Source organism: Scardinius erythrophthalmus (genome assembly GCF_964197995.2).
Source record: "Scardinius erythrophthalmus genome assembly, chromosome: 19".
NCBI classification, from domain to species: domain Eukaryota; kingdom Metazoa; phylum Chordata; class Actinopteri; order Cypriniformes; family Leuciscidae; genus Scardinius; species Scardinius erythrophthalmus.
In genome coordinates, this window is record NC_138239.1 from 29,064,110 (window position 1) to 29,081,536 (window position 17,427).

Below are 17,427 nucleotides of genomic sequence, written 5' to 3' on the forward strand. Positions count from 1 at the left end.
GGCCAAAATTTTCATATCCGTGTATCCTTAATATTTGCGTTGAATTTGTTACAATTAAATGGACGTGTTGCTCAGTTTCATGTTTGAAATTAAGAGGGATGTGCAAAGCATGCACGTTAGTTGTGAAATTGATTCTATAATTAATTATAATTGTTAATGTATGCTTTATATGATAGTTTTGTCCTAAACCGTTGCTTCATAAACCAACCGACTGACTTAAGCAAAGTGAGTTCATATTGAGATCTTAGACTTTTGTTTCTGACTTGAGATAAATAATTAAGATATTAAATCTAATTTGTGTCTCTCTTCTTCAGAAGTTTACTTCATTCTCCAAATGACTGATTTAGAAACCAGAGACTGTGATTATAGACATCCATAACCAGACACAGATTAAGATTTATGCCTGCGCATCAGAAAATTGCTATTTCATGGTTTCTGAGGGCTTCTGTCCACCGTCTCTGACTCATGGCAGTATTTATGGAGACTGAATGACTGAGCTTTGGCTCCTTGCACTCATATCTCCTCTTCACCTCCTCTATCCATCCTTGCCTCTCCTTAGCTGAAGGGAATCCCAAGTCTACCAAGGCGTATGGTTTCCATCAAAACACCATATACAGGGTGGCCACCACGAACACCCTTCAACTTCATGTCAACTTCTTTTATTTATCTTTATTTTTCATGCTTACTATTGTATTAATGCAAGTTTTAGTGAAGTCTTTTCTTTAAGGAGCTCATAATTGCGATGCTGCAACTCTTTTAATTTGTATGCTGTGTTTTTGTTGCAGTCCCAGTGTTATCTGGTGTTTAAACATGTTTTTAACAGGAAGTTGGAAGGAAGATTACCCACAGGAGGGCAGTGTTTCTAAAAATTTGCCCATGGCTCGGCACAGACATGACCTTAAAAGAGGACTGGGAATGAGGTGATGCTGCATTTGAGGTCTTACATTCACAGACAGTTGCAAACACACACACACACACACACACACACACACACACACACGTATATGTATATGTATATATATATATGGGGTGTAACGATACCCTCATGTCACGATTCGATACATATCACGATACTGAACTCACGATACAATATTATTGCGATACTCCAAGACATACTGTATGGCAAAAATTAAAATGCTAAATTTGATATTACATTGGAGTGTAAATTAATAGGATTGGACTTGGTGCTCTATAGACAACTAATGAACAGAAAAATGGTGACACCAGAATAAAAATATTCATGACTCTGAAGCTGAAAATACAGATTTATTTTCGACGAATATGCTTGCACTCTGTGAGAAATATACTCTGACTAGATATATTTAAAATAATGTAGGCCACTTTTTACTGGTAAAATAAGACATTTGGCATTAACAGGACCCACAAATATTCCTCCATTGCGTTATTATACATTATATTGAACATTATATCTAGTAGTTGTAGTAGTTGCACTATCCATGATACATAGGCTATTGTTGAATTTTTTATTGCAATATGACACAATTTATTGTTACACCCCTAATATATATCTGTATGTGTGTTTGTCATACCACTTAATTGTGTATGAATGTATTTTTTCCCCTCTAATAAATTCAATTTGGGTTAGGGACTTAGGGTTATGCTTAAAGGGTTAGTTCACCCAAAAATGAACACACGCGTCACACGCATCACACATGACCAGCGTCGGCCAATAGTGAGCCTACATGTGACGTACAACACAGACGCGCTGCGCAAAAACACTACGTGCAATAGCTCAAGGCCCAGAGAGAAGGAAATGAATAGTGGAATAAAGTCGTTATTTTTGTTTACTTTTTGCGCACAAAAAGTATTCTCGCCGCTTGATAAACTTAAGATTGAGCCACTGATGTCACATGGACTACTTTGATGATGTCTGTATTGCCTTTCTGGACATGGACAGTATGCCGTCCATTGACTTTTTAAATGGAGGAACAGAAAGCTCTCGGACTAAATTTAAAATATCTTAAACTGTGTTCCGAAGATAAACGGAGGTCTTACGGGCTTGGAACGACATGAGGGTGAGTCATTAATGATAATTTTTGGGTGAACTAACCCTTTAACACTGTTTGTTTAACAGCATTTGTTGATCATGAACAAAAGACACTGATCCAGGAGCACAACCCACTTGGCAACTTCACGGTCACATATTTTTTTTAGCAAAGAACAGAGAATGAATCATGATCCTACAGGTGTGATCAGCTTTAGATAACATCTCTATACATCAGTTCCACCTTCCTCTTATAAAGTGTCTCGTTGACTGGAGGTGTTTAAAGATTGTGTGTTCCTGTGAGCTTCACACTTCATTTGTACGGAAACCTCCCAGCGGCAGCAAATACTTCATGAGCGCTGCCAGCATAAATCATCAGGCCCGACAAGCCAGTCTGCAACCTTCAGACAGCCATGGGACACTAAGGGTCTCTATTTTCAGATGTCCCGCAGGTTTCACCCTGTTAAAGGCGTCGGGGCATTGTCCTTGGCACACCTCCAGCCAAACTGGGACAGCACTATGCAGATTTGATTGCTTGTGAAGTGATTTGGAGCAACCAGGGGCTTAACTGAATGAGAAATGAGTGACCCTTACAACACGCTGTGAAACCAGAAGCCTCCTATTTCATCCAGAGAGGACTATAGAAAATGCGTAAATCAGTGTTCCTCAAAGAAAGACCTCTGTTCAGTTCTTGCATTGAAAACAAAGTTCAATAAACTTAATTCAATTAAATTGATGAAAACGTTTACATAATGAAATTACGGATTATTATTATTATTTTTTTTAACTCTGGTGCTTTTAGCGTGTGAGTCAAATGACCAATTATTTTTTCTATTTCAATGAAATTAATGTACTATATTTTAGTTCAATAATATTTTGTATATAATATTTTGTTTTTTTAGGGGATTTTATGGTACTGAATTATATTTACGCTGTATTTATAATCCATTTATTCACGTTTTGAGCATAGTGTCACGGCCGGCGTAATGCAAAAAGGGGCGAGGACTCAAGTGCAGGAGAAATTATATTTATTATAAAAGAGAACAAACAAAACCCACGTGGGGGAAAACATAACTAATAAATACAAAACAAAAACAGAACATGAAACTTACTGGAGGATCACAGGGTACGGGAAACATTAGACAACGTGCCGACACAGACTGCAAACAAGAGGGGACTTATAAAGGGAACTAATCAGAAGGGAACAGGTGGATGAACTCAAACAATAATCATAACAAGGGGGAGGGATCCGACAATGACCTGAGCACATGGCCCAAAATAACAAAACACCCATGTGCAGCACAAGACAGGCATGTGACATTACCACCTCCCTACGGAGCGGCTACCAGACGCTCTATAAGACCAGGGCGGGACTGGCGGGATGGGAGGGCGGGACTGGCGGGACAGTCCCTCGGGCGGCCAGGGCGGAGACGACAGTCCCTCGGGCGGCCAGGGCGGAGACGACCCTTCGGGTGGCCATGGCGATGCTGGCTGAGGTGGTGGCCATGGTGAAGCTGGCTGAGGTGGTGGCCATGGTGAAGCTGGCTGAGGTGGTGGCCATGGTGAAGCTGGCTGAGGTGGTGGCCATGGTGAAGCAGGCTGAGGTGGTGGCCACGGCAGAGAGGACCCTTCGGGTGGCCATGGCGGAGAGGACCCTTCGGGTGGCCATGGCGGAGAGGACCTATTGCCCCCCCCCCCCAGCTGCGAAGACGGGTCTGGACTGGACCAGCGGCAAAGACAGGTCCGTACTGGACTGGACCAGCGGCGAAGACGGGTCTGGACTGGACCAGCAGCAAAGGCAGCTCAGGGCTGGACAGGACCAGCGGCGAAGAGGACTTTGAGCTGGGCAGGACCAGCGGTGAAGAGGGCTTTAAGCTGGACAGAACCAGCGATGAAGAGGGCGTTAAGCTGGACGGAACCAGCGGCGAAGAGGGCTCTGAGCTGGACGGAACCAGCGGCGAAGAGGACTTTGAGCTGGGCAGGACCAGCGGCGAAGAGGGCTCTGAGCTGGACGGGACCAGCGGGGAAGGGGGCTCTGAGCTGGACAGGACCAGCGGGGAAGGGGGCTCTGAGCTGGGCAGAACCAGCGGTGAAGAGGGTTCTGAGTTGGACAGGACCAGCGGGGAAGAGGGCTCTGAGCTGGGCAGAACCAGCGGTGAAGAGGGTTCTGAGCTGGACAGGACCAGCGGTAAAGAGGGCTCTGAGCTGGGCGGAACCAGCGGTGAAGAGGGTTCTGAGCTGGACGGGACCAGCGGGGAAGAGGGCTCTGAGCTGGGCGGAACCAGCGGTGAAGAGGGTTCTGAGCTGGACGGGACCAGCGGGGAAGAGGGCTCTGAGCTGGACGGGACCAGCGGGGAAGAGGGCTCTGAGCTGGACGGGACCAGCGGGGAAGAGGGCTCTGAGCTGGACGGGACCAGCGGGGAAGGGGGCTCTGAGCTGGACGGGACCAGCGGGGAAGGGGGCTCTGAGCTGGACGGGACCAGCGGGGAAGGGGGCTCTGAGCTGGACAGAACCAGCGGTAAAGAGGGCTCTGAGCTGGGCGGAACCAGCGGTGAAGAGGGTTCTGAGCTGGACAGGACCAGCGGGGAAGAGGGCTCTGAGCTGGGCAGAACCAGCGGTGAAGAGGGTTCTGAGCTGGACAGGACCAGCGGTAAAGAGGGCTCTGAGCTGGGCGGAACCAGCGGTGAAGAGGGTTCTGAGCTGGACGGGACCAGCGGGGAAGAGGGCTCTGAGCTGGGCGGAACCAGCGGTGAAGAGGGTTCTGAGCTGGACGGGACCAGCGGGGAAGAGGGCTCTGAGCTGGACAGAACCAGCGGTAAAGAGGGCTCTGAGCTGGGCGGGACCAGCGGTGAAGAGGGTTCTGAGCTGGACGGGACCAGCGGGGAAGGGGGCTCTGAGCTGGACAGAACCAGTGGTAAAGAGGGCTCTGAGCTGGGCGGAACCAGCGGTGAAGAGGGTTCTGAGCTGGACGGGACCAGCGGTAAAGAGGGCTCTGAGCTGGGCGGAACCAGCGGTAAAGAGGGTTCTGAGCTGGACAGGACCAGCGGTAAAGAGGGCTCTGAGCTGGGCGGGACCAGCGGGGAAGAGGGCTCTGAGCTGGGCGGAACCAGCGGTGAAGAGGGTTCTGAGCTGGACGGGACCAGCGGGGAAGAGGGCTCTGAGCTGGGCGGAACCAGCGGTGAAGAGGGTTCTGAGCTGGACGGGACCAGCGGGGAAGAGGGCTCTGAGCTGGACAGAACCAGCGGTAAAGAGGGCTCTGAGCTGGGCGGGACCAGCGGTGAAGAGGGTTCTGAGCTGGACAGGACCAGCGGTAAAGAGGGTTCTGAGCTGGACAGAACCAGCGGTAAAGAGGGCTCTGAGCTGGGCGGAACCAGCGGTGAAGAGGGTTCTGAGCTGGACGGGACCAGCGGTAAAGAGGGCTCTGAGCTGGGCGGAACCAGCGGTGAAGAGGGTTCTGAGCTGGACAGGACCAGCGGGGAAGAGGGCTCTGTGCTGGATGGGACCAGCGGTAAAGAGGGTTCTGAGCTGGACGGGACCAGCGGTAAAGAGGGCTCTGAGCTGGACGGGACCAGCGGTGAAGAGGGCTCTGAGCTGGACAGGACCAGCGGGGAAGAGGGCTCTGTGCTGGATGGGACCAGCGGCGAAGAGGGCTCTGTGTTGGACGGGACCAGCGGAACTGGGACCACCGGACTCAGGACCACCTCCCTGGCAATTCTCTCCCAATCTCGAATGAGACCCCTCCACCATCACCCCAAAACTGACCCAATCGAATGCTTCTCTCTGCTGAGTCCTCATGTGGTCGGTACGTTATGTCACGGCTGGCGTAATGCAAAAAGGGGCAAGGACTCAAGTCTTTGAAGAAAACAAAAGAAAACAAACACAAAACCCACAAGGGGGGAAACATAACTAATAAACACAAAACAAAAACAGAACATGAAACTTACCGGAGGATCACAGGGAACGGGAAACATTAGACAACGTGCCAACACAGACTGCAAACAAGAGGGGACTTATAAAGGGAACTAATCAGAAGGGAACAGGTGGATGAACTCAAACAATAATCAGATAACAAGGGGGAGGGATCCGACAATGACCCGAGCACATGGCCCAAAATAACAAAACACCCATGTGCAGCACAAGACAGGACAGGCATGTGACACATAGACCTGAAAATTTAATTTCCAACTTAAACTGTCGTGAATTTTGAATGCTTTAGAGCACAGACTTAAGTTTGATCTCTTTTCAAACACTTGTCACATTATTTGCTGAAGGGAAAAAAGCTGTAAAAAGTGAACTTTTTAAAAGTTAAAAATGTTACAGAATTTTACGTTTATTGTTATGAAAAATGTGCAAAAATACTATTTTCAAATTTTTTTTTTTACTATTTTCTATTTTCAAGTTTGTCCTACTCAAACCAATTAATTATTTTGAGCGTTAGGGTTTACAGTGAAATATATATCTGTAAATAACATGTTTTACTCCAAAATGTGAGAAAATCTAAACAAGATGTGATGAGCTTTCAGTAAGATTGTGTTTGGCCACAGTAGTTTCCGCTAGATGAAATTCGTCTCCCATTCATTTCCAATGTGGTCATTTTTGACCTGGAGTAGCACAAGTGTGACTATTTTTTTCAGGACCATTTAACCTGTTCTAATCATGTCCATGATTTTTTGTGTGTGTGTGTGTTCACATAGAAAGTGCCAAAACCTTTAAGTTTCGTACCATTCTGATGAAGAAAAAAATTCTAAAAACAAAAACAAATGTAAAACAAAGTCTTGAATGAACATTAATTTTTTTTTTTTTAATGATTTTGCTCCCTACCTCAGTGAAATTGAAACCCATTTCAAAACTATTTTAACTTATACATTATTTCTGTATTGCTTTTTTTCCTTTTTTTTTTTCGTTGTTGAAGTTCTGGTTTTATTCATGCAAATTGATTCAGTAAACATCAATGTTACAAATTAAAATACAATGAAATTATGTTCATTTTAGTAACATTCACGCCTCAGTGTAAAAAAACAATGAGATAATTGTATGTCATGTGACTTTATTTCTTATTTTAAACTTGATCTCACATTTACCTGTTTTAGTTTTTACTCTGAGGTGGAAAATTGTGTTACAACAAGAAACTGTAAGATCCATTTATCAGTATCCACTCTCGAGTTTTGTCTTTAAAAGGCCAGAGATGATTCCTTATTCTTAGATCTTCTCAGTGTTTGGTTTTTGCACTATCACGACTTATTTATTTGAACTCAAAACCATCAGGCAACATGCCAACCCACAAATGAAAACAGAATCAGAGAACTTTTATCAATTAGCCTTGATAAAGATGACAGAACATTGAGTACGATGTTTATTTTCAAAAGGAAACACACGTGTTTTGTCTTAAAACAATGTAATAGTGTCGAGTCCGCTCTAAGTAGCGCTAAATAAGCCCATTGAGTCGTTTCCTGGCTGAGGTGATCCAAACCAAACATTGATCCAAGCTGAACTCATGGATGTTTGCGTTCATTGATAGGGCCGTTTTAAAGACCCTCAGTGCAGGTTTAGACAAACAGTTGGCATCGTGTTTGAACAGCTCACAGCATTAACCCATCTGTTTCATCTGACACATTAACGTGCATTAATCATCACATGCTGAATAATAGAGCATTTGTCTGTCTTGAAGTGTATGTTATGAAAGTCTTTGGCGGAAATTTAGAATGTAGTCAGGAAAAGTGACAGGAAATCATAAAAAATCTCATGGAGATTTGGAAGTACATATTCTGGCAAGATATGCACAGATAAGGTCCGTTCAACAAACTGACTCGAAGAAGTTTAAACATTGCTCTTCAAGTTAAAGTGCCATTGCACAATGCACCAGGGACGAAAACCTCCCGTGGATTATCTCAGATTTTCATCAGAGCTGTTCAGAAAGCCCTATTTGTTTTCAGCGTGTATGATGGGGAAGTGTAACGTAAAATGCAGACCAGCTATATCTTTCATTCTTTGCAAAGATTGAGTGAAAACTCATAGAACCCAGACAACCACAGTACAACCGTAGTCATTTTTAGTGTCAGTTCAGTTAACTAATTAGGGCTAAATTTAAAAAGAATTCTTCTCATATATTTATATTTACATCAGTTCAATTCAGCTACAGTTCAATTCTGTTAAGTTCAACAAAACTGTTGGCAAATGTCATTTCTTACTGAAGCAGATGTTCCATTGTGTTTTCATCGATTAAATTCACTTCAGCACAGTTCAGTTATGGTGTGTTCATACTTGTAGATCAGTTTGCATGGTTATTTGGTCCGGACAAAAAACAAAAACAAAAAAAAACATTAAGTCCTGGTCCACTTAAAAGCATTCACACTGACTTTTTAACACCGAACCTAAAGGCGTAGGGATATGTTCACAACCTGATTGGTCGGCTTTTATGACGTATATTTCGTGACAGAACTTACCAATCTTCCAAAACAATGCTGTATGCTGGGATAACTGTGCCAAACTGTGATGGGCAGCATCGCAACTTTGACGAGAAAAAACAGGTATGCTTGAGCATTCTGTCCTTTTTAGGGTCGCATCTTGTGACATCATGTCCCGTTTTGGTTTGTTTGCATGTCTTTGCCGTGTTGTGTTCATATTTCATTCGAATTGCACCAGAGTTCGTTTGGAGTCCTGTCTTTTCAGGGGTCTCGGTCCGTTTGTTTGGTGCGCACCAGTTATCGGATGGGAGTGTTCACACTTGTCATGTTTGGTTTGATTAAAACAAACCCTGGTGAGATTGCTTAGTTGGTTTATTTGAAACTGTGTGAACTCTGCCATCCGAACTCTGGTGAGCACCAAATAAGTGGACCGAGACCAAAAGATGGGTATACTGTATGAATGCAACACGAACCAAAAACAGGAAGATGAGACACTAAAAAGGACAGAATGCTTAACGCATATTTATTTTTCTCGTCATAGTTGCGAGTTTGCCCATCACAGTTTAGTACAGGCATCCCAGACAGCAACATAGTGTCGGCCCAGATCTGGCCCACATCTGGGCCGCGTGTGTACCAGAACTCGTTTGTGTGTGTGATGGAGGGATTCCTGCCGCTGTTTTGACTCCTTTGCACATTTTATAAGCTCAGCTTGTTCTCAGCTGGTCAAAATACCATCATATATCGACTATGCTCATACAATGGGCCCTATCTTGCACCCAGCGCAATTGACTTTGTACACCGACGCATGTATCATTCCTATTTTGCACCCACGCAAAGCGCGCTTTTCCCTCCACAGAAGCACGTCGCTAAACTAGGGAATGAACTTGCGCTCCCTGGGCGGTTCAGCGCAAAAAAGGAGGCGTGTTCCAGCGCAAACGTTCCTTCATGCTATTTTGCAGGTTTAGAAAACAATTGCGCAACTAACCAGGAAAAAATTGTTTAAAGTCAGTGGCGCGTTGCGCATGTTATTCATATGCTATTTTAAGGGTGTATGCTTGGCCATAATCAATGTAGCGTGTGCACAACGCGCACTTTGATTCTCTCATCTACACAGAAGCAGCAGTTTTCATTTTTGCAAATCATACATTATTACGATAGATAGATAGATAGATAGATAGATAGATAGATAGATAGATAGATAGATAGATAGACAATTTATTATAAAAGCATACATCTAGCTTACACATTTGCCCAAATTATCATACGCCTTTTTAACCGAAGTTAATTTGGGTGGGTTTCTCCATCCCCAACGTCCCTGACGAGAGCGTTGCTCTCCTTGGCTGTGAACCGCTCCTGGCGCGCGCCTGGCAAATTCACCGTTATAATAGGAATCCACTTTAGAACAAGCGCGCCTGCTCTTAAAGGGAATGTGAGATGACGCTCTGATTGGTTTATTTCACGTTACGCCCAAACCACACCTATGAATAATGAAGCTACTTCAGACCAACCCATTTTAGATTTGCACCAGGCGCAAGAGTCATTTATCCTGCTGGGAAAATAGCAACAGCGCCAAGACCCTCCCACAAAGTTACTTGCGCTTTGCGCTTTGACACTTGCGTTTCAGATCGGTAAAATAGGGCCCAATGAGTGCATTTAGCCGGCACACAGCATAGTTTTGGATGTTCAAAATAGGCAATACGTCATAAAAGCCGACCAATCAGGTTGTGAACATGTCCCTACGCCTTCTGGTTCTGTATCTTTTTGGTTTGGGGGTAAAAATGCCAATCTGAACGCTTATCGGACCAGGACTAAATGTTTTTTTTTTCTTTTTTTCAAACAAACCAGGTGAACCAAACTACATGTGAACACAACCATTTAAATGAACCGCACTAACAGAGCAATCACAGCAGAGTTTGTTTTAATCAAACCAAACATGACAAGTGTGAACACAGCACACAGTTCAGTTAAGTTCAGTTCATTTTAGTAAACTGAAGGCTAAATGTAATTTCTTTCCTGTTTTATTTAGTTCAGCTATGTTAAGTTAAATTCAGTTTAAGTTAAGTTCAGTTAATTTGAACTCAGCTAAGTTTAAATAAATTCAGTTCGGTTATGCATGGTTAATTCAGCTTAGATTTAATTCAGCTTAGTTCTATTTATTCAATTATTCGGATCTATTTAGTTCAGCTCTCTGAGAGATAACATGAATGAAACATGCATTCTCTATGAAGCTGCTTTGACAAATTATAGACCCTTTTCACCCTTCAAAGGGTCCATTGTGAAAAGCGTTATACAAATAACTTTTTAATACTAAAATTTAGTTACTGAAGCAGATGTTTTCATTTCCAGTCACTCAGTTCAGCTATATGTGAAGTTCAATTTTGTTCAGCTAAATTCAGTTCAGTTCATATGGTCAGTTACTGTAACTTCAACAAAACTGCTCATGGATAGCTGATTTTCTCTATTTTTATATATTTAGTTCATTTCAGCTATGTTCAGTTCAATTTGATTCAATTCGAAGTTCAATTAATTTCAATTCCACTCAGTTTGGTTAAGACAATTTCAGTTTACCTCAGCTAAGTTTAGTTCCCTTAAATGTAATTAAAACATTCTGCTCAGTTCAGTTCAATTCAGTATGGTTGAGTTGAGTTCAGCTCAGTTTAATTTAGTTCTATGAAACTGCTGGCTGCTGAACAGCAATTTTAAATGTAACAGATTGTGAACATGTTTTAGTGACTCAGATACAGACTTTAATGAAGTACTTCCTTGATGATTAGCTCTCGTTTGTCGAGGGGGTTTTCCATTGCAGCCATATAATACAGAGAACTGTCAAACCAGCAGTGCCTCGGGTTGTTTTTTAACTTCAGCGCAGTGAAAGAAGTTTTTCTTGCTCCCCTTGGTGCTTCCAACACAAGTTCAAGTTTTCTAGGAAACACCTGCTCTCGTGTGTTTTTAATAAAGTCAATCATGATGGCAAGACTTTTTATTTAAAAGGGGTGGAAAGTAAATTTACATTTATAACTTTTATGCACTTGTATGATATTTGGCTTGTAACTTTTTCATGCATAATGTCTCGAGAATAGGACACATTTGATCTATTCCTTCAAACTTCATAAATGCATAAAGTTTCAAAACTGCACATTTATGTTTATCAAACTTTTATGTTTCCCATTAATGAAATGGAAAAAAAAAGAAAGAAAGCGACAAGTTATAACAAAAAGCCATTTTTATTCTCAAAGACAAATGATACAATCATCAGAAACGCTCAAAAATCTCACAATATTTTTTACTGGATTGTTTGTCCCATACAAACAGGTTAAAGTTTCACAAACAGAACTGTTGAAACTGAAACATCTGTACAGTATGTGCAAGGAAGTCGTTTACGAACAAAGCATTGCGATGAATCAAAATAATGCATATTTCAATAGCACGGTGTTTCCAGGGTCCAGAAACGAAAATAACAAAGCGCAAAAAATATGTTGCAGAAGCATTTGGTTTTCTTCATATTTAAAATTGACCTTGCGTACTGGCAATATAAATGACATTTGCAAATAGAGAATCCCAAAAATGTCTGTGAAAATGACAAAACGTTTGTAAATGAAATCTCAATGCTTGTTTTAATATATAGAACAGATATAAATAGTCTTATGGAAGGAATCTCAGCTACTTGACCCAGAAGTTGTAAGACTCTTGCAAGGGTATACATAGAAGAAGGGTGAATGAAAAACATAGTAAAACGCCCAAAAGCATATCAATATTTTGGCCCTGTGACATGTTTGATTAAGACAGACCAATGTTGTTCTTGTGTTATCAGGCATGTTGAAGCAATTAAACATGGATTCATAAAAAGTTAACAGTGCAGAGGTTCTTTACATTAGCAGTTCCCTGCTTGCAGTTTTTGTAAACATTCTGTAAACATAAACGCTCTCCTCACTACCAGAAGACACCATGGTAAAGAAAAGGCAAACTCAAATAGTGGGGCAGTCAAGGACAGCAGTGTAAGTGAACTCAAAGAAATGCTGTTTAATACTGTACAGAACAAATAGCCGGGGTGACAAACACATACAGGCTTGTTTTAAGCTCAGATTGGTATTTTTGTAGTTAACATTGTACTGGATTTAATTGAAGCTGATTTACTGTGTCCAAACAGAAAGGTTAGTCCGGGGAGAACATTTTCTTAATTGTCATAATGCAAAATTTTCTTCATGCAAAATATAACTTCTTGAGTAAAATATAACCCAGACATTGATTGATTTTCTTTATATCTGGCATTTAGGCTTCATTTGTTTTTACATCCCTTTAAAAGAAGTGCTTTGTTCTACACAGAAATAGAAATAAAAAAGACAAGTGACATTTGTTTCAGAAGGGCGCTGCCAGCAGCCTGTTAACTAACATTTTATCAAGTACCACTTGTTGTTGAATCAAGATACATATACATTAATCATGAAAGATGGCAACTACAAAGTGTAAAGAAAAATCACATCATTACAAATATAATCGTTTCAAAATTGGTAACGTGTTCTCGTCAGTGATAATTTTATCCCATCTCGTTATGGTTTGTTGACCAATAAATAAATTCTAGAAATTGAGATGATAAGCTTTTCCGGTAAATAATTAGCCTACATTTGATTGTCTGTTCAGTATAATGTTTGGCGATCTCATCTTAAACAGTTCGTTTGCCAGCTATCAGAGATTTCCTTGTTTTCATGTGTTGTCTAAAATGCAAGTAATATGAAAGTATTTCGATTATATTGTACCTCAAGAACATTAGCACACAGCAGAGACATTTCAGAGTTTGATTGTTGTAGTACAGTTTGCATAGTGTTTAACCAACCTACAAAGTGCAGTTAACCATCCAGTTATAGAAGAGAAGGCTGATGATTGTATTGATTATGATTTCATATCTGCACAAGGAAACTGATTGTTTTGCAAGTGCATGCGTGAGATTTTATCATGTCTGTATCTGAAGACGCAGAGATTTAGGCCACTGCTGCAAGAGTTTGGTCGTTCTTGTAGTCACCAAAAACATTAAATAAAAATTACATCTAAAATAAATTAACTTGCTAAACATTGGATACCAAAATAAAACAAGTGGAGAGCGCAGGACCTCTCGTAACATATCTTTGTACATTTATCGATTGTTTTTGTTATAGATGTTACTCAGATTTACTCAGTCTAGAACATTTCTGGATGCCTTAATGCTTGCTACTTCATGTTATTAATATGAAACATTTCAGACTGAGATCTTATTCTGAGGAAAATCCACAAACCTTTGTTTGTGGATATAATCTTACAATGAAATATCCTTCCTTCATTGCTTGCGTACCATTGGATTTTCTTTTTGGTTGCTTTACAATAATAACAATAATAATAACAAAACATTTAAATTACAAAACGAGTAAATATTTCATTAAGTTATTAATAGATGTCCCAAAAATAATATTCAAACATCTTAAATTTTGTCCCTCTAAACACATTGCATAATTTAAAGTTTGTATGGCTTATATTGCTTCTCAATCAGTACCGTTTGCTACCATTTCATACATAAATTAAAATAATCAGAGGGAATTTCAAATAAGCTGACTTCTAACACGCATAAATAAAAAAAATTGCTTTCAGTGTTAAGAAATGCTAAATTAGACCGAGTTAGTATAAAAATATTCTGAGCCAAAAGTGTGTATGCATTCCCATTGCAATGAAAGTTTACTCTAGGACAGGCAGAGGGATAGTTCATCCAAAAATGTATGTTCTGGCAACATTTACACTTAAATATTGGTCTGTTCTTTACACAAAGCTACCGAATGCCTTCAGAATAATTAGAATATATAGCGCAAAATCTGCCATTTTTTGGTGGTGAAAGCCCCATGATCAGCTGTCAAGCTTCAAAAACCTTTTGGGGGGGTTTCATTGTGTTTAAATGCGCAGCATTAACATTGTGCTAAACTTCTCATTTTGTGATCGTCAAAAGAAAGAATGTCAAAACTTTCTTAAATCAAGATACATTTACTTGAGAACCAAAATGACATGATAATATAGTCTTATTGATCTGAAAAATTCACACAATTAAGTGACTGACCATAAAACTGACCATATATTTCCCTCCCTATACCTATAACTCACTTCATTTTGATCATTTTTAAGGAAACAAGACTTTATACCTCAAGTAATTTTGCTTCTCAAGTAAAGGTATCTTTATTTACAGGGTTAGTTCACCCAAAAATGAAAATTGTCATAATTTACTCACCCTCATGTCGTTCCAAACCCGCAAGACTTTCGTTCATCTTCAGAACACAAATGAAGATCTTCTTGATGAAATCTGAGAGCTTTCTGACCTCCATTGACCTCTGTGTCGCTTCAAAAAGTTCATAAAGAGATTGCAAATCTAATCCAAATGAATTGAGCATGAGAAGAAACACATGAATGAACCTCATTGGTTCTTGCTGAAGCTCAAAAGTGCTGTGTAACATGAGAATGAACCTCATTGGTTCTTGCTGAAGCTCAAACATGCTGTGTAACATGAGAATGAACCTCATTGGTTCTTGCTGAAGCTCAAACATGCTGTGTAACATGAGAATGAACCTCATTGGTTCTTGCTGAAGCTCAAATGTGCTGCATAACACTAGAATGAACTGTTGTGCGAGTTGATGAATGTTTATATGTGAATTAAAGGCTAAATTCAATCTGTTCAACATATAAAGCAATCGTGTCTCTTCTTGGAGTCAAATTTGGACAAAACCGCTCAATTCATATGGATTAGTTTTACGATCTCTTTATTACCTCTTTGAAGGGACAAAGCAGTAGTTGCGTAGCTGGCAACGGAGGGGCAGGAATTTCATCAAAAAGATCATGAGGGTGAGAAATTAATGACAGGATTTAAAATTTTAGGTGAACAATCTCTTTAAGAACTTTCTATTCTCTAAAGTTGTACTAAAAATCCTTATAAAATGATACGAGGCAGTACATTTTCATTTTTTTGAGTGAACTATTCCTTTTAAATTCAGTGACCGGCGTTTGTTATATCACCGACAGCCGATGTGGAATGTCAGATGAATCAGACTAATGCCATAAATCGTCATCTGTATTAGAAAATCAAAACAACATCAGTGTAGTCATAAAATACACTGCAACCATTCAACAATGAGTACCAATGAGTTTGTGCTTCAAATCCGATCATGCCTAAATGCAACTATCTCTCGCACTCTGTCTTTAAGGCTAACAGTGCTGCGTTGAGGTCTCTGTTGGACCCTATTGAGCCTATTGAGACGGTTCGACCAGGCCGCCTCAATAGGGTCGCCAAACGGACTCGTCCATCCTGCCGCTGGAGTTGAGCACGGTGGGCGAACTGCTGTGACTGCCGTCCGCTTCGCCCCCGTCCGCCTGGTTGGGCAGGTTTGGGTTGATGAGGGAGCTGCCAGTGGACGCGCTAGTGCAAGGCGGAAGCATCCTGGAAGGGGACCGATCTCCCCCCGGCACCATGGAGAACTGGTACGACCCGGACGAGGCGCCGTAGTAGAGATAGGGCGTGCTGCTGGTCTGGAAGGGCCCGCTCTGGTTCTGGGTGGAGCCGGGGTACGGTGGAGGCAAGTAGGTGTGGTAGTGGGTGTTGGTGGAGATGCCCAAAGACATGCCGGAGGTGACCGGAGTGGGGGTGTACGTGAACGTCGTAGGATAGTGCATTCTGGGACTGGGGAAACGGCTTTCTGTGAGCGTGGACAGACCGGGAAACTGACGTTCAAACTGCCGAGGGTCGGCCGAGAACGGACTGAGATCCGACGTACCTGGTGGAGAGAAAAGAACAGTATTTAGTGACTTTTAATCCGGAAATTGTGTTCTCTCAGTGGGGTGCAAAAATCTGGCAAAAAAATTATACTTTTTTCAATACAATTTTAATCATATTAATTGTAGTGTGCTTTTTAACTTAATTTTACAAATGTATGTACCAGATACAGTCAAACCGAAATGTATTCAGACACCTTCAACATTTCTCACATTATCACAGTTTATTCGCTATAGTTTAGAAAATGGTAATAAAATATGACAAGAACTCAATAAAATCGGTTGATATTTCACTGGTTTTGGCCATTCTTTTGGTAGACTGTCTCACAAGTTTAATAGTTGTCAGCTGTCAGCTGTTAAATTTAAGTACACAATTAGATAATACCAATTTTGGTTAACCAATAACCAAGCAATGCTTAATTTTGTTCAGTCTGTGGTGTAAAAAGGTCGCATTAGCAATTGAAGAAAAAAACACTTCAGTAAAACATGGTCAGGTCAAACTATAATTATTTTTGGTCCCAATTTTTTTAAAAATAATTTTACTGGTAGTCACTGCATGAAGATTTTTTGGGTATAATATGTCACAGTTTACTTTATTTTGCCATCCTCACTTACATAAATGAACTATAGTGTCCTGCACCCACTAGTAAAAAAAAATCACAAATTATATCTGGTGTCTGAATAATTTTTGGTTTGACTGTAAATGCTCTGATTAAAAAAGTAAATAAAAAAATCTGATATTTATAGATTTGTATACATTTTTCATCAAAGTTTCCATAATTTTAATTAGATTGTGCCTTAAAAAAAAACCTATTTTACTCATCTGATTGTCACAAAGGAAAAGTGCAGAATCTGAAATATTTTCTTCTTATTTCGTTTTATTTTTTTAATCCTAAAAACAAAATCCAGATTTTTGATGTGATGTCAGACTTTTAGACCCCATTGCATGTAGAAGTCATTTCTATTCATTTTGGCAGTTCAGGAAATAGATCAGTTCCAAAACTTATTCACTAATTTCTTTCAGTCTCTGTGGGTCATTTTATACTTTTTCTTTTTTTCTTGTCTTTTTTTCTTTTTTGCAGCTAAATCAATAATTCTGCTATGGGTAACTTTAACTATTTAACTATTTAGTGTAAATTCATTAGCTCACCTTTGACATCCTATTTTAAGTATTCGTCTTTGTACCAGATAAATATCCTGATTACAAAACAAATGATATACTTTTATATTTATAGATTTGTAAAG

The 17,427-nt window shown here is 40.7% G+C and overlaps 1 protein-coding gene across 2 annotated transcripts in view; it reads right to left on the reverse strand.

Annotated features, from left to right (window-relative positions):
• Positions 1-11,415: 11,415 nt before the first annotated feature.
• Positions 11,416-17,427, reverse strand: part of runx2a (RUNX family transcription factor 2a) — a 67,870-nt gene continuing 61,858 nt past the window's right edge. For both annotated transcript variants that reach the window (XM_081393850.1, XM_081393849.1), the window contains one exon: positions 11,416-16,184. In XM_081393850.1, coding sequence (XP_081249976.1) covers positions 15,688-16,184 — 497 coding nt within the window. In that variant the 3' untranslated portion in view covers positions 11,416-15,687. The remainder of the gene's footprint in view (positions 16,185-17,427) is intronic.